Below are 17752 nucleotides of genomic sequence, written 5' to 3'. Positions count from 1 at the left end.
TTTAATTTTCACAATTCTTAAACCTCATGTTATATAAATAAATATCCACAATAATTCATTGAGAAATGGTACGAAAGGTGAAACAGATCAGGTTTTTCAAAATTAAACCAAGGATTTGGCCCTTTGTTTATAATAGGGTTTTGATCAAGTAAATTTATTAAATTAGTAAAAAGATGGATAACTTAATTTGATCAACTCACTATAACAAATCATAGTCTTTGTATGTCTTATTTAAACAAATGTTTGCCATCTCAAAACGCCACGTTTTAAGCTTGTCGTTGCACTAGTTAAACAACTTCTCAACTTGTTAATCATATTATTATTATTATTGTAATTTCCTTTTAAGTAAGATTAAAACAAGGCACTCCCAGCGTTCAACTAACACGTTATCCGTGGTCTCTTTTTTTTTTTTTTTTGGAGCAATAATTTATGCCTGCCAGCTGGCCCCTTATCAGGAGGCAAGTCTGGCTGTCCATCAATCGCCATGTGTCTTGCTCACTTTTTTACATAACTGAATCATATGGCATAAACTTTGTGGATCATTATCTACTGAAATATATATATATATATATATATATCTTTCATTTCAAATTAAAATTTAGACAATAAAGTATTCATCAACACTGAAGTTCTTAAACAAGTTTAAACAATAAATAATTTGAGCTTATGTAAGGAGATGATTGATCGGGCTATGTATGGGGGACCTCAAATTATGTCCCGAAAAAGCAAAAATGTGATTCAGAATTTGAAGAACACATCTGGCATGGGTTCCACCAATGGCAGGCTCTACTGTATAACCTACCTGGCATGACAGCGTGACGCATTGTCTAATTTTTTGGCTGTCATTGCTTCTCAGCCATCCTTATTATGGTTATCATTAGTTAATAATTAATATAGTTATTATTTATTTGTTTTTTTTTCTCTGTCTACCTACCATGAAAACTCATCAGGAACATGGGGAAGCCAACATGACAGCACTAATGATAATTGATGTTTCTTCAATGAGCAATAATACTTGTCCTTTTCTAACACTTCACTGTCCATCCATACAAAATGGAAGCTTAAATCAACCTCATACAGTCGCTTGGCTTTAAGATTGAGATCAAGAATTTCACAATTAGGATGGAGAATTTATAAATGTTTAAGGATGGAATTTTAGTGTTGCAAAAATTTATCTTTCAAAGGTGCAACAGTTCACTATATATATACATATATATATGGTATTTATAATTGCAAAATATTTGTATTTACATGAAGATTGGATTATTTTTCACTTTAAGAACTTGTGGTAGAGATTGAATATTCTTGTGGAGAAACAGAGAAACAACTGTGACATTCATATTCAAGATCCTCAAAGCCCCAGAATTCTTCTTGGTCTTCTTCTTCTGGCATTTTCCACCTCTCTTTATCAGTATCCCCTTCCATAAGAACTTCCAAAACCTATGTGTTTAACAGGAAGTGAAATTTGACTCCAAGATATGGCTAAATAAATAAAGATCTATTTTGTCATCATCATATATAGAAATTTGATAATTCATCAACTTTGTTTGTGCATAACTTTGAAATGTCAAAAGGGAGCTTGAGCAACATTTGCTTTATGTGATTCATGACAAGAAAATGAGACCCCATGAACTCAATAAATTACATGTTTCTATCATGACTTTTCAGGTAAACATTTTCCCTTTTTTTTAATGCATGTGACAATTTTAAACTTTAAATGAACAAATTTTAGCAGCTAGTATGGGAAAATAATCAAAATTGCACTTCCATTTCAGTTTCCTGATCAGCAAGAGTAATTAAATCCCAAATTTCTAACCAAATAATCTAAATTATAGAGAAAAGGGGAAGTACACTGACTTTTCCAATCATTTAGTAATGATACACTGAACCTTGTAATCACATGGGTTTGCAATATTTTTGCTTCTGTATTGGCTTAAAAATTTAGGTTAGGTAGCATAGAGCATCCTCTGACTAATTGGGATTGCGTAAAAGGGCGGATGCCCAAAAAATGACCAAATCTAAGTTTGCATGTTGCATTCCTTACTGGTGAAAATGATATGCAAAGTCATTACAGGCAAACCACCAAAATTTTGAGATTACAGCCGACAAAATCACAGTTGGTCTTTTAAGATACAGAAAAGGCCTGTATGAGTACTGTCAGTCACTCAGTTATCAACCAAAACGTAACTATTGTATCCATGGATGCGACGTATATGTTGCTGTAACCTAATGATCCTTATCAAAAAGTTTTGTTTGCTGATCAAAGCTATAGGTTAATTAATGTATCTGAGTTGTTAATTCAGAAGGATGAAATAGCATTGAATTAGAGCCTTCTTTTCCGGGGATAAGAAATGGACCACTTGTCTGCAAATATCATTGTTCAAAAGAACTTGGTTTCAAAAAATAACTAGACTGGTAGATATTGAAGCAATAGTCAGCATCTGAAATTCCTACGAACGGTCTCTGGAGCACTAGCTCCTGATAATTGAATTATTGTTGATTCACAGTCATGGTCCAGCAGCATATATTATATATAGCAGATATTAGTATACCTCGTTCATGGTAGGACGCCATGCTGAAGATGCTCGAATGCAAAGAGATGCGGCAAATGCAAGTTTTTTTAGCTGTGAAATGTCAAAGGCCCCTCGGAGCCTTGGATCTACCAATTTTTCAATCTCCTCTCGGTCCAACAGTGGTTTTGCCTGTTGAGTTCAGAAGGTATAACAACTGATATGTATAGGCATGAAATTCACATAATCATTAATGGAAGATGAGGAGAGGCAAATATTACCCAGCAGTGCAAGCTTAGGTGAGAGGCATCAACTGGTTTCCTCCCTGAAACAATCTCTAACATGAAAACTCCAAATGCAAACACATCTGTCTTCTCATCCACAATTCCATGCATAAAGTACTCAGGCGCTAAATGCCTACATGACATATAGTATAGCCATTAAAACCAGTGCATCTTTATAGTTTTGGTTTAAAAAAGGAAAAGAAAAGAAAATAGAAATGGTTTGTAGAATACAGTACCCAAATGTCCCTTCAATTGGAGCAATAGAATGGTGTGTCCACTGAGAAGGAAGCCATTTTGCTAGTCCAAAATCTGATATCTACAACATAAATTTTAAAAGAAAGAGTTAAAAAAGAATACTATCAAACTCAAATATTAGTCTGATCATAGAAAGTCAAACAGAGCAAACTTGATATGGGTACCTGAGCATCAAAATCTGCAGTCAATAGAATATTTGAAGACTTTATGTCACGGTGAATTATCCTCCTTTGACACACTCTATGCAAGTAATGGAGTCCTCTTGCAGTACCAATTGCAATCTTGTACCTTGTTTTCCAGTCCATTGGTGGCAATTTCACATCTGCAGTGACAAAAACTCAACGAAGAAAAGACATTCCAAAACATTCAACGGAGTAAAAGAAACCCAGAAATGAAATAGTTGGCATTGATAGGGAAAAGGGAAAAAAAATAATAGTTTTACATTTTGTACCATGGAGAAGTGAAGCAACAGAGCCTCTGGAAGAGAACTGAAAGATGAGATAAAGGCCATTGTCAATGCAACAGCCTAAAAGTGCCAATACATTTGGATGGCAGGCATGACCAATAGTTCCAATTTCTGTCAAGAAAGCCTTCCCTTTCCTTTCATCAGTTGAAGCTTCTGTTAGCCTCTTCACTGCAATCTCTTCCCCATCCTTTAACACTCCTTTGTATACCTCTGCACACCCTCCTTTCCCTACCAAATTCTCTGTTTATCCACATAACCAAATGGAAAGCATTAAAACCCACAAAAACAAATAAAAACTTGAGCCCCTAAAACAAAAGGCTTGAACGGTTCAAAAAACCTGAGCTAAAAGCATTGGTGGCAACAAAAATTTCTTCAAAGGAGAAGCATCTCCAAGAAGGTCTCCGAGATTGCTCTGCAACTGAAACAATCTTGAAGCCATCTTTGCTGTTGTCTTCTCCTTCAAAAACCCCAAGTTGGTTTGAAACATCATCCTCAAAACTGCGTCGTTTTAATGAAAACAACCGTTTCCAGCTGTTGGTTCGGATATACTTCATTGCAACAGTGAGAAACAAGACAAGGAACTTTGTTTCATGCAGGAGCTAGCTAGCAACCAAGAAAGACGAAAAAAAGAAAAACACCAACTCAAAAGCAGTTCAACTATCCTCTTTATTACTGTTAAATGATTAAGAGAGTCAAAGATGGATATTTGAGTGGTTTAAGGGGAAGGAGAAAGGGGGTGCAATTGAAAGAATTTGTGTGGGTGATAATGGATAATTCATGCATGTGAGGGAGTGTTAAGTCATAGGCTTAAATGTAGTGCCTGGCATAAATAGGAAGTGACATTGCCTGTCTTTGTTCCTTATTATGTATGCGATTTTTACTCCGAAATCGAAGCAAAAGTTGATCAACCGATTGTGGGGTACTTGATGGAGATTGCGTTTGGGTCCTAATCTGATGAAACTGCTGTGGTTACATTCGATCTTCCATTTACAAACTCCTTTCACCTTCTCTCTTTTTCTTTTCTTTTTAATTTTTTTTATTTCATTCTCCCAATAAGAGAAGATTTAGAATGAAAATTAAAAAAGAAAAAAAGAAAAGAAAAGTCAAGGGTATGCAAATTTTAGATTCCAAGGTTTATATATATACACACAAGAGATTGATTCATATTTCATAGAGGGATGGGGCCAAGGATTGCTTGCATTCAAACCCCAAGCCTACATACCCCACTAATAATGCTATTTTAAATGTTTTAAAGTATTAATATAAATACCGTTTTAATAATAAATATTATTCTTCGAGTATTTAATATTAATATAATATTTTAATATTTTAATAATAAATTATTTTCAATATTTTAATAATATATCAATATTACTATTTGAAAAAGAATAAATTTTTCATAAAATTACTAAATTACAAAAAATATATTTATTAAGTCATTCAAACAACAAAATTTTTTCATTTTTTCGGCAAATATCAATATTTTTCATAAAGTATTTTTTGAAAAGCAATTTTCACTAACAAAGCCTTAATATTAAAGGTTTTTTTTTCTATTTTTAATTTTCTTTAAAGGGATATGAGTACGAAAATTTAAATATTAAAGTTTTTTTAAAAATTTTTAATGTCTTTGAAAGAGTTACAGGTTTGAAGTTTATTTGCACCCATTAAATCCCCCACAATAATAAAAATAAATAAATATTTAAAATACCTTTAGACGGAAAAATAAATATAATATAAAAATTCGAAAATAAAATTGAAAAATACACCACGCATCTTATCCCAAATTCCACCCGATTACATCCCTAACCAAAAGCATCCTAATATCTATAAATAAAAGCTAAGAAAAAGGGCAATGCAAATCCCAGCCTGCAATTGACATTCTAGGTACAACTCCTAAGCACCAACAACCCCAAGAAATATATTTGAAAATGAAAGTCTAGTGTATGTTGATGCATCCATTACACTGCTTGTGATTTTAGTTGAGACATGTATAAAGAAATTATAATGAATGAAACTGAAACGCCATTAGGACTTAGGACTTACTACCTGAGTAACTATTATATAAAAGGATAAGAATTATGGGATTCTTACGTAATCATAAAAATGACAAAAGCTAATGGTGACAGTCTAAATGAAGAATGTTATGGGTCTAAAGAATTACGCTAACACAAACCCTGAGCAGGTTTGCACTCAAAAACTACTTGATTTCAGCATGACCCATTGATGTCAATGCCAAAGCTTCATGCAAAAGCCAGCAGGCACGACAGATGATCTTTTGCTCGAGATAAAATCCGAAAATGTGTCCACAAGTTGCTCGGCAAGTGATGCTGGATCTGAAATGAAGATATCAACAAAGACCTTCACAACCCTGACCTCCTGTGGGGTTGCTCTCAAGCTGTACCAGGTGAGGAATTTCTGCCTAAAGTTCTTCTCAATATGTCCCTTACACTCTAACCATCTGATTACCTTCACGCAATGCTCAAAATCCGTATCTGAGAGACCATTTTCCACACATTCTTCGTCCCGCCTTTCCCCACTTCTCTTCTTTGAGGTGCTGCCATCTTGGGGATCTTCTCCTTTCCCAGTCCCATTCTCCAGGTCCTTGCTGCTGGATTTAGATCTCCCACTCCTTCCTTGTCGATCTTTAATTATTTCCATCCTGCAGGGAGTAATGGGCAAGCCAGCTTCTGAGCAACCCACAAATGGCACACACTCGTTACCAGTCTGAACCGGGATATCAAAGCAGTTATCAGTGCTTGTCTCCACAATAATTGGATCCTCTGACGTGTGCTTTTTCTCAACATTTAGGACAACAAAATCAGGCATAGGACCAACTATCTGCATGGCACATTCCTCACCCAACAGAGAAACTGCAGCTGCAGGAACTCCATCTTCACCAAGGACAGTGCAGTTAATAGCATCTTTAGATAGATTCGAGGAAACAATTTTATCAGTGTCCTTGCAATGTGCCACATAATTGTCTGCCCGGTCATCATTCTGATCACTGTATGGAGTAATGTTATTAGTTTCATCCTCCACCGAAGATGGATTAGAAAGGCTGCTACAGTTTGTTGCTGGGCTTTGACTTCTTTCCATCACTGGGCAGCTTGGGACTTCATTCCCACTACAAGCTGTTGAAATTGGAACTTCCCATGGACCGAACTCTCTTGTACCATTAAAGGAGATAATTTTGAAATGATACTCTGTAGATGGAGTCAGCCGTGTGACAACAAACCTTGTATTTGGCACAAATAGGGTACAAGTTGATTTAACAGGGTAATCCCTATCATGAACCTTGCGATGCCACAGGGTGTAACCAATAACACTGCCTGGTAAAGTTTCTTCAGAACCCACAACCACAGTAAGGGAAGTTGGATGAACATCTTCAAAGCGTACTATTGCTGGCGAAATTGAACCTGCTGAAAATGAAGGACAAGTTGATACACAAAATCAGCAAAACAAAATCACATCAAAAATTAACATGAAGGTTAGGTGACTGCACAGTAAATGACTGAAATGTAAAAGATTACATAGGACTAACACTTCATCTGAGCTTATAGAAAACCCATTTAATCAAGAATACAAGAAGTAAAAGATTACCTGGTATTGAATGAGTTGGTGAAGAATTTGAGACAGTATGAAAAACCATTTTGTCTAGCGACTCCACCGCAGAAGAACAGAGTTTCTGAACTTCTGGTCCTGAAGAAAGCCTGTTGACAATTCCCCTGCCCATCTTCACAGGCACACCAGTTAATGGACCTACTTCAGCTTCTAGCTTCTTAACAGCTTCATCAACAATCTCAGAAAGCTTTCGGTATTTTTCAGTCCCATTAAGAAGTTTTTGGCCTAAAGAGGCACGATAACAAAGTATGTCCACCCTCCTTGTATCTTTTGCAGCCATCAGTTGTTTTCTCCAGCACCTAAATGCATATGTGAAATTCGATCAGACTGTGTATTGACATTCTTGATTGAATAAATAACAAAAGTATCATTTAACACAATCACCATTGTTGGTATAGTATATTTATATTTACATGCCTTCTTCCTTAGTTAGTGTTGTAAGGAGCATTATTAGAGTATCAGTATCAAATTTAATTTACACAAAAAGATTCCATCATTCCAACTGCTTTGCAGAAATCAACAGTGAAATCTAGGCTTTCACTGAAGTGATAGGAAACTTTAGCACATTAATATGTCAATGATGCATGCGCTAGTCGGTAACACAAAATAAATGACAGTTTCTTGATAATAAAACTGGTATGCAGAATTTTTTATGTTATGCAACTATATCAGGCCAATACTTGTATCATTAGTTAAGTTTTTAAATATGTTGCATCACACTCGAACCTGTTCTCTCACCATTCAGGCAACAATGTAACTAATTATCCTGGTTCATTGGATTTTAAGTGCAAATAACCAGTTTCAGCATCTTGGTTCATTTTATCCAGAAGTTCCAGTCATGCAGCTACCCCTTCAAACCAGATCAACCTCTCTCCATTATGAAATGTTTCCTTTATGTTATCCATTGAAGTTTAAAAGTTCCAAGCTAATCCTTTATGATTTCACATCGAGATATTAAAGAAATTCTGCAACTTAAAGATTCTGTCATCATAGCCAGATATTAGTAGTATCTCAACCTTTTTTTTACATAATTGCCAAAACAATTCAAATTACTGTGGACAATAAAATTGGAAAAAATTGTAAAATGATAAATGGATTATAGAAACTATCAATAGGCATAAGCAAAGTGCATTCACTCACAAAAAAAAAAAAAGACAAAAACAAAAACAAAAACAAAAAATAAAAAAAAAAAAAAAAAACAAAAAAGCAAAAAAGCAAAAAACAAAACAAAACAAAACAAAAAGACACATAAAACTGTCACGAGTAAACAGAGCTGCAGAACACAGTCCATGGAAAGTTTGATATTATCTGATTCCATTACAAATCAGTCATCTCCCAGTGCTTATAGAATCACAAACATGAGTTACACAATGGAACCAATCTAAGAGATAAATTTAGGATATTCTTTAAACAAATTACTAGCATAAACAAGTGCTAGAATTTATGGTTTGTGGTAAATATCCATGACTTCTAAGGACCAAAAGATCTGCAAAGCACCCAAACAAAATAGAAAAAAGCAAAAGAAGAAAACAAAAACTCAAATTCACAGAACAGTATACAAAAATGAAACCCACAGACAAAACACAAACAAAGATAAATAAATAAATATATATATGCAGAGAGAGAGACATAGAAGAGTATAGAGAACATCTAGGAGTATTTACCCGAGCAAATCATTTACTTTCCCACATGCTACGCAATAAAAGCTCCCATCAAGTCCAGCTTGTCGTTTATCTTTTCCAATACCAGACTTTTCATGTTTTAAACCGCACTCAAGATGACATGACATGCCACAAGAATTGCCCTGGAAAGGAGGCTCTGAGCTGCAAATTAACCAAAGGCTTGGATCCTTGTTGTCATCAAACTTATAACAGATGCAGCAGGAACATCTCTTGCAAAATGCATCTTCTTGTCTCATGGTAGCTCTGCAAGCCGAGTTTTTGCAATAAGTAGCATTATTCATGTCAATGCCACCATTATCGAGTGGAAGATCATGCATTGGAACAGGCAGTCGGGAAGGATGATCAGCTTTCCTCTGCCTTTTTGATGTTCTCTGGCCATTTGTCGGGGAAGATTGGGATTCAGGATCTGTTACACCCTCATGATCCCCTGAATTCTTTTCAGCTACAATTTTCAAAAGGTTTTCTATAATTTTCAGTTTAGTCAAGCCAGTATATTTCCTTTCCTTCCCCATCTCTGCACATAGGATCTGTAAAATCTCCTGACGGCTCCATGATTGTAGCATTTCAGGGGCCCTATTTGTCCTCTTTGATAATTCGTAGACAAGTTCTCTCTTTTCATCCATACTCAATTTATTACATTTTGATGGATCAAGTGCAACTCCTACAGGCAAGTGTCCAGAAAATTGTGAATTAACAAGTGGAAGCATGAGAAGGTACCCGGACGAACAAGAGATCCTAATACTCGTATCAACTTGACAAAAAGTTGGAAATTTTAAGCAAGGAACTTATATAATATATCCATAAAAGTGAAAAAGAAGACAGCATAAAGATAAGAAAGAACAGTTAAAACCTCTCACAAATCCAGAAATCAACAATATCCTTAAGTGAGTCTTTGACTAAGAAATAACAATGTTGTCTTTCACCCCATGCACTTGACATGCAAGAATGACAACCAAAAAGACAAAGAAATTAGGAGCAAGAACTGAACCAGCTAATACTCCTGAATTGCAGTTAGGTCATTACTGTTAAAACCAATTATGACAGTCATTCAAGAAGCTCTTCTAGAATCACCCCTATACTAGATATCCTAATAAACTTAATCAAAGTATATTCCAATTCACTCTGGTCCAAAACAAAAAAACTAATAGTTGACTTGCACTAAAAATGACGTTCTAACTACATCAAATACCATGGATTGTTTACAGGACAATTCACTATAATAGGATACAGGAACACATGATAGCCGCCTCAAGTAAGGAATTGAACACAATGCCAGTTGACTTTTTAAAATCTCAGGCTCTTCAATTTCATCAGGGTTGTCATATGGGTTTATTTAAGAGGGTAGTGTGCTCATTACATACGAAAACGTGATATAGCATAAGGTTAGTTCTTCCTCATATACATCTATATAATGCACTGGTATAATAATATGCGGAGAGAAGACACCAGTGGCTTTATCCATAATGAAAGCAAATACAGCAAATTAACAGTCAAGTTCACCCACCCCAATAAATTTGTAAGAAACCAATATATCAGAATGCTGAAGAAGATTAAAAGACAAGATGATCTCAAATTTCGACATGTTTCCAGAAAAGAAAGAATCATCTAACTGAAAAATAAGGGAAAAAATCTTTACTGATGTCCAGATAAACACAATAACTCTAATTAACATCCAGAATCAGAAAACCAAGAAAAAAAAAAACTGAAGCAATTTGACCATCATGCAAATTGCAAGTCTTTTGAAAGATCTAACTTTTAAGACCTTCAACAAACTAAAAACCAAAAGTAAAACAAATTTTCAATTACCGGATTATATATCACTCAGAAAATCCAAAAAAAAAAAAGGAAATTACATTATAGGAAACCAGAAAAATTTTTTTAAAAAATTACCCTCAAAAGAGGAATCCATGGCAACAACAGCTGATTAATAGGAGAGCAAGCACTCAACACAACACCCACATTACCATCAAAACCTCAACTTTTTGAAGCCTGGAAGAAAAAAGACAGAAACTTGCTATTAAAAAAACCACCAATTAGAAACAAAAATAGTAAAAGCAAAATAAATAAACAAGACTTTTCTTTTTCTTTAAAAAAACACATAAAACAAAAGCAGAGAGAGAGAGAGAGAGAGAGGGAGAAATATGATGGTGATGATGATGATGGGAATAAGGCATAACAAATACCAAGAAAGGAGGCTTGAAATTCCGGCACAACAAAAGAATCCACGACTTACTTGGGCTTGAGGTATTCCTATTCCTTCTCTCTTGTTTTCTACTTACTAATATTAATGCAAAAATAAAAATAAAAAAATAATTTTTAGATATTAATATATATATTTCTTTTGTAGTATTAAATTGATCCTCCCTTTCTGTTGTGGGCTTTTTTTTTTTTCTTAGTATTTTTCTTTTTTCAGGGGAGATTCGAGGAGTGGAGGACTTGTTCTAAATTCTAATGAAAGGAAAGGTAAGGAAAGGAAAGGAAAGGAGTGTAAAAGGGTGAAGGAAATAAATAGTGGGGTGAGCCTATTAAAGAGATGAGGCGACGCAGTTGAGGTTGAGAAGGGAAGGGAGAGTGACAAAAAAAACTGCTGATTGCATGTCTTCTCACCCTCTCTCTTCACGTTACTTGTTTATATATTTTTTTTCTTATCCAATCGTTTCTTTTTCCCTTTTTTCTGATAAACATTATATGTAAATTTGTTTATAAGAGTGAGTTTGAATTTCATTTTCCCAAAATTTGATGCAACAAGACATTTGTTATTAAAAAGGAAATCTTAAATAATTTTCCTCAATTTACACATGCAATAATTTTAACTTTATATGATAAAAGTTTATATTTTTTTTATTTAAAATTTTATTAATTTAAATTATGAAACGATTATATTATATAAATACGATATAAAAATAATATAATTTAAAATTATAATAATTATTATATATAAATTTAATAAAATTAAAAAATATATATTTTATATTTTTATATTCATATAAATTATAATATATAATTTTTATATAAAATATAATATAAATACATAAATTTTAATATTTTATAAGAATTTATATTTCACGCAATGGAAGAGTTGAAATACACCGTATATATGAATCCAAAGTGTGTGACTGTCCTGTCCTCCAATAAAAACCTTTGATCTGACATTGCTTTCGTGCTTTTGATAAGTCTTGTTTGTACTACTTACGACTAGGTAGAAAGATCTAAAATAAAATAGTTAAATGTCTTCAGTTTCTTTGTGGCCAAAAAAACCTTTAAGAAGATATTAACGTTGAGCGATCTTAGCCTTCTTTTTTTTTTTTTTGTTATAAGGTTTTATCTTTCTTAAATAAATAAATAAAAAGTTAAATGATGTTTGATATATAAAATTATTAATAAAATAAGATAATAATTATTTTATATTATATTTGATTTATATTTTTAAAAAAATAAAGATTATAAGAAAAGATAATATTTTTTAAGTATAAAATTATTTAATCCTCTTCGAGTAAAAAAAAATATTTTTAATTTATTAGATTAAATTTACATATTTAATTATATTTTTAAAAATTATATTAATAATTAAAAATATATAATTTTTGAAAAAAAATAATTTTGATAAATAAATAAATTATTTTATTCTAATTTTTATATATATCAAATATAAAATAAGATAATATTATTTAATATTATTTTATTTATAATATTATTTTATTTTATTATATCTTGTACATCAAATATGATCAAAGGTATTATGTTTTGTCATTTCTCATTTTTTCCGTTATATCCATAAGTTTTTTCATTTTGATGCAATAATTAATTAGGAAATTCATTTTGATTTTACATAATTGATTCTAAATCCTTACTTACACGCCATTCTCTCTTTGCGACAAAGCCGGCATAGCAAAGGGCACACTTGTAGAAATTGTATTACATTAAGAGAAATAAATCATATATAATATATATTTGTTGGGTGTGATATGATCCTTGCACCAACGGATTCTCTAACTAGTTGCTTGCAAGTTTATCATGAAATATTTTTTTTTTGTAAGTAAAAATTTAAGATAAATAAATTATTTAGTAATTTGAATCAAGAAAAAATGTATTATATTTAATAATTTAAAAAAATTATTATAAATCGTGCATAATTCAACAAAAAATCATTGATTAGATTTAAATTTAAAATTTATATATAAAAAAAAAATTCTTATCAAATAAATCAACTATTTATCATACGAAACTTTCGATTCGGTCGTTACCGTCTTAACACGTAGAAGTTAGAACAGTATAAACAAGACATTGCACTTGCATGACATTTTACACATGTCATTTTTGCTTAGGATGCGTTCGGAAACATCATTGCAGAAAATTAGCTAAACTTTGGAGCAGATTTTTTTTACACCACCTTAATTTTTCCAATGTGTGACTTCCACGAATTTTGCCTGCTCTAGTCTTGGCATTAACGACGAGTCGACGACGTGGACTGGATGCCATCACTCAATATTATTTGCCTTTTTTCATGAATTTCAACGTAACCTAATCCCTTAGCTTTTTTTTTTTTGTTTTTCTTTATAATAGACAGCTAATAACCTCACCTAATCAAGCATGAGTATTTATTTTTTAAATGATATATATTTTTAATTTTTAATTTGTTTTAAATTTTTTATTTTATTTTATATAATTGTAAAGGACATTTCGTATATGAATTTTTTTTAATTTATAAATTTTAAATATTAATTTTAATAATATGTTAATTGATTTAGGAGATAATTGATAATAAATATATATGTTTATTTATGTATGAAAATATAAATTATTAATTTATTTTTTGAATTAATGTTATTTTATTATTTTAAATTTAAAAATATTTTTAAATTAATTATCTTTATTCTACTATTAATATAATTAAAATCTTCCTTTCGGAAACCGCGAAAGGATATCATATTACAGAAAGTGACATATAACTAACGGGTAACAAGGGACAAGGAGCAATTTGATTGGACGCCGCAAATATTAATTTTAGAATTTGTCAAAGAAGAGATTTGCATGTGAACGGTTGAAGAGACAGGAGGGGGCATCATCTGTGGGTGTTGGGGGATATCTTGCCACTTGGATTCGTATCGTTAGTTGCTTTATCGGAAGGTGAATGAGTCGGTTGCCGGTTCCTAATTTTTCTTGTAGTAATCAAAGTCAATGATTCAAGTCACGACTCTAATTCGCCTCTTCACTCGTGATGTAAATTTGATATGACCATAAAAGATATATTATATCTTGCAAATATCTCTCCTCATAATGCAAGTTTGATTGAGGTATTATTCGGTAGATTTAAATTTAAATTTAATATTAATATATATTTACAAGTAAAATTAAATTATTTTTTTATTTTTTTATTAAATTTGATAATTTTGAATATGATACGATGACATGATATGAAAATAATAAAATAACAAATATGAAAATGATATAATTTAAAATTTCAACAAAAATTATAAACAGGTTTAACAAAATCAAAAATATGTTTCATATTTTTATATTGATATGAATTATGACATATAATTTTCATATAAAATACAACATAAATATATAAATTATTAATATTTTACACGATACGAATATATAAATTATGATGTCTATTTTTAATTATTAATTAATTAATTTTAATGAAAGGATGCATTAAAATAAAAATCCATGAACCTTTCTTTTCTCATTAAACTATTAGAATGATTGATCACCAAATTATTTCTTTTAATACAAGTCCAAGAAAATGTGTCAAACTTCTTAATCCAATCACCACCTTTGATCACCTCCAAACTATTGGGCCTAAAGCAAGAAATACAACAACACAGAAGTAATATATCTTAATAAACTCACAGTAATAGACAATAATCAAAAATCAACAATGCAAAAAAAAATAAAGTACACTAAGATTTATGTAAAAAAAAACCCTCTAGTATAGAAGAAAAAAATCACAGACCACCAAAAAAACTCTACTATCAAATAATGGATATATAAAATTTTTTTCTAGCTAAAACTAGAGCTAATAAATAACTAAAGAGACAATTGGAGAAATCTCACCAAATACGTGACTCAACAAATACACTCTGAATTTATTTATAGAAAGCTTCAAACCCGATCTTTATCATTCAGAATGTAAAACTCTGAATCATAAATCTGCTGATAAAATTTCAGCTCAATCGAATCATGAATCGACTTTCATTCAACTAACTCTCTCTTTTTCCTTTTCTCTCTATTTTTTTGGCTTTTTTTCCCTTTTTTTTTTCTTTTTGATTTTCGGCACCACCTTGTTTTTCACCTTAAAACAGCCCCACTTCTTTTTATTAAATAACTATGGCTCTATGTAAAAAGAAAGATCAAGGTCTATGGCTTTTGATTGGTTCAAACCCAATTACATAGGATTAGACCCCACTTTCCTAACAATTTCCCCTTCAGCCCCATTAGGAGGAGATTCATCACCATAGTAGTTTTATTTAGAATTTACCTTGACTAAGGAACCCATTCTAACCAATTTACTGCAGAGCTCAAGCTTCTCCCTAGGAAGTGTCTTAGTCAAAATATCTACTACATTCTCATAAGTATGAACTTTTTTCAATAGTATCTATTATTCCTCAATCATCAAATGTAACCAGTGATATCTAACATAAATGTGCTTTATTCTAGCATGATATATGATATTCTTACTCAAATTTAAAGCACTCTAGCTATCACAAAATATCACATACTTTTTTTTATTCAAATTCAATTCAAGAAAAAAATGTTTCATCCAAAGCATTTCTTTACCTGCTTCAATTGTTGTAATATACTTAGCCTCTATAGTTGACAAAGCAATATACTTTTGTAACTTAGACTACTAAGACAAAGCTCCTTCTACAAAAGTGAACAAATATCCTGAAGTAAATTTTTTACCATCATGATTACCTGTCATATCAGTATCAATAAACCTTTCTAAAATTGGTTATGAAACTTTATAACTCAAGCATATTTTTAAAGTGCTTCTCAAATATATATAAATCTATTTCACTACTTCTTAGTAAATCTTTTCTAGATTAGAAAGAAATCTGCTCACTACACTAATTATATAAGCAATGTCAAGCCGTATATAAATCATAAGATACATTAAAGAAACGACTGTAAAAGAATAAAAAATACTAGACATAGTTAGTTGCTCTTTTTTAGTCATCAAACAAGATTTCTTACTCAAATAAAAATGATTGGTAAATGAACTGCTAACTGATTTAGCATGTTACATGTTAAATTTACTAAACACATGTTCAATATACTTTTCCTATGACAAACAGCTTTTCAGCTCTTCTATCTCAGATAATATCCATACCAAAAATCTACTTTGTTGGACTAAATCTTTCATGTCAAAAGACTTAGACAATTATTCTTTCAACCTACTAACTATACCAGCATTTTATCTCACAATCAACATATCATCAACATATAATAAGATAATAATAAAGTTATCATAAAAAAATTTTTTGACATATACACAAAGATCCACTGTCGTTCTTTTATAGTTGTGGCTCACCATAAAAAAAATCAAATTTTTTGTACTACTATCTTGGAGCTTTTTTCAAGCCATGTAAGCTTTTTTTTAGTTTACAAATTAAGTGCTCTTTTCTTTTCACTTCAAAACTCTCAGATTGATTCATATAAATGTCTTTTTGTAAGTCACCATGCAAGAATATAATCTTGACATCAAGTTACTTAAACTCATGATTCAAACTAGCTGCTAATCTCAATACCACTTGAATGAAACTCATCTTTACAACTGGAAAGAAGATCTTATCAAAATCAATGCTTGGTTTCTGAGAAAATATTTTCACTATCAATCGAGCTTTATACCTCACTAGTTTATCATCATTTTTTTAAACTTGGACACTTATTTATTCTTTAATGGCTTCATTTCTTTCAAAAATTTAACAAGATCATATGTATCATTTTTTTATAATGACTTCATATCTTATTTCATTGCTTTTATTCAGTGTTTTCTATCTGAAGTAACATGCACATCTTAGAAGCTCTTTTACTCTCCTTTACTAGTAACTAAAATAAAATATAAACTTGAATACCTAAAAATGATATGTGCTCTCTAGTAGATCTCTTAAGCTAAGTCTCTATACCATCTGAAGCTGAAGGTAGCTCCCCTTGCTTAACACTCTCTGGTGGAGAGGATTGCTCACCCTGCTTAACATTCTTAGATAGAAAAGATTACTTTTTCTACTCAAAACTGATTTCATCTAGCTTATCACTAACTGTGACTGACTTATTTATATCCTCAAGTTTTATTTATTGTTCATTTTCATCATTTGTGGCTCTTTTCTGTGAAACTCCTATCGATGTTGAAACGTCACACTCAACTATAATTTGTATAGGCTTTTTATTTTTATTAAGGTCTACTATGATTTTTTCATGAAAAATCATATCTCTGCTTCTGATTATCTTTTTTTTACTAGATCCTATACCCTATAGTCAAAATTTTATCACCATATCCTATAAATACACTATGTAACTTTACTGTTAAGCTTTGACCTCTGCTCTTTTGACACATGCATGAATGCTTTACACTTGAAAATTTTCAAGTGAGAGTATGAAGCATCTTTCCCTGTCCATACTCTTTTTGAAATGTCAAAGTCCAAAGATAATAATGGTGATCTGTTAAGCAAATAACAATCTATATTGACTACTTCACTCTATAATAGTTTCGATAATTTTATCGTCCTCAATATACATCTAACTTTTTTTATAATGGTGCAATTCATCCTTTCAGCTACACTATTATGCTGCGGTGTTTCAGATTCTATCATCTCATACTTGATCTCGTGTATTGAACAATACTTTTCAATGTCTTTAGATGTGTATTTCTCATAATTATCAGTCCGAATATACTTCAAGGGTAGCCTTGTCATCATTTCCATCATGGCA

The 17752-nt window shown here is 31.6% G+C and overlaps 2 protein-coding genes across 14 annotated transcripts; both read right to left on the bottom strand.

The window, feature by feature from the left end:
- Window positions 1-1111: 1111 nt before the first annotated feature.
- Window positions 1112-4599, bottom strand: LOC111304273 (putative receptor-like serine/threonine-protein kinase At5g57670). Of its 3 annotated transcripts, none has more exons than XM_022900812.2 (7): window positions 3853-4599; window positions 3501-3755; window positions 3214-3386; window positions 3031-3110; window positions 2792-2927; window positions 2553-2702; window positions 1112-1440 (listed from the first exon to the last, which is right to left on the bottom strand). In XM_022900812.2, the coding sequence occupies exons 1-7, from the start codon at window positions 4067-4069 to the stop codon at window positions 1276-1278; spliced, it is 1176 nt and encodes a 391-aa protein (XP_022756547.2). In that variant the 5' UTR covers window positions 4070-4599; the 3' UTR covers window positions 1112-1275. The 3 variants fall into 3 exon arrangements, with proteins under 3 accessions (XP_022756547.2, XP_022756548.2, XP_022756549.2); XM_022900813.2 differs by having other exon boundaries at window positions 3214-3371; window positions 3492-3755; window positions 3853-4598; XM_022900814.2 differs by having other exon boundaries at window positions 3214-3371; window positions 3853-4594.
- A 633-nt stretch (window positions 4600-5232) lies between these two features.
- LOC111303433 (VIN3-like protein 2) lies at window positions 5233-11423 on the bottom strand. 11 transcript variants are annotated; one of them, XM_022899691.2, is made up of 5 exons: window positions 11002-11423; window positions 10709-10807; window positions 8801-9479; window positions 7116-7435; window positions 5233-6934 (listed from the first exon to the last, which is right to left on the bottom strand). In XM_022899691.2, exons 2-5 carry the CDS (start codon window positions 10725-10727, stop codon window positions 5742-5744), a joined length of 2211 nt encoding a protein of 736 aa, XP_022755426.2. In that variant the 5' UTR covers window positions 10728-10807; window positions 11002-11423; the 3' UTR covers window positions 5233-5741. The 11 variants fall into 11 exon arrangements, with proteins under 11 accessions (XP_022755426.2, XP_022755428.2, XP_022755427.2 ...); XM_022899693.2 differs by having other exon boundaries at window positions 5233-6931; XM_022899692.2 differs by having other exon boundaries at window positions 11052-11070.
- Window positions 11424-17752: the final 6329 nt, after the last annotated feature.

Source organism: Durio zibethinus, chromosome 13 (genome assembly GCF_047325235.1).
Source record: "Durio zibethinus cultivar Kanyao isolate XHJ-2024 chromosome 13, ASM4732523v1, whole genome shotgun sequence".
NCBI classification, from domain to species: Eukaryota; Viridiplantae; Streptophyta; class Magnoliopsida; order Malvales; family Malvaceae; genus Durio; species Durio zibethinus.
Note: the sequence above shows the minus strand (reverse complement) of the source record. Positions and strands in the feature narration are given on the sequence as shown.

Bases quoted from the DNA above. Each gene is read 5' to 3' on its own strand.
- LOC111304273 (XM_022900812.2), bottom strand. From the start codon at position 4,069: ATGAAGTATATCCGAACCAACAGCTGGAAACGGTTGTTTTCATTAAAA. The intron at 2,928-3,030 runs GTACTGTATTCT...TATGTCATGTAG, and splicing joins CCAATTGAAGGGACATTTGG to GCATTTAGCGCCTGAGTACT. The intron at 2,703-2,791 runs GTAATATTTGCC...TGAACTCAACAG, and splicing joins ACCTAAGCTTGCACTGCTGG to GCAAAACCACTGTTGGACCG.
- LOC111303433 (XM_089742337.1), bottom strand. From the start codon at position 9,525: ATGCTTCCACTTGTTAATTCACAATTTTCTGGACACTTGCCTGTAGGA. The intron at 7,436-8,800 runs GTAAATACTCCT...ATATGCATTTAG, and splicing joins AAAGTAAATGATTTGCTCGG to GTGCTGGAGAAAACAACTGA. The intron at 6,935-7,115 runs GTAATCTTTTAC...CTTCATTTTCAG, and splicing joins ACCAACTCATTCAATACCAG to CAGGTTCAATTTCGCCAGCA.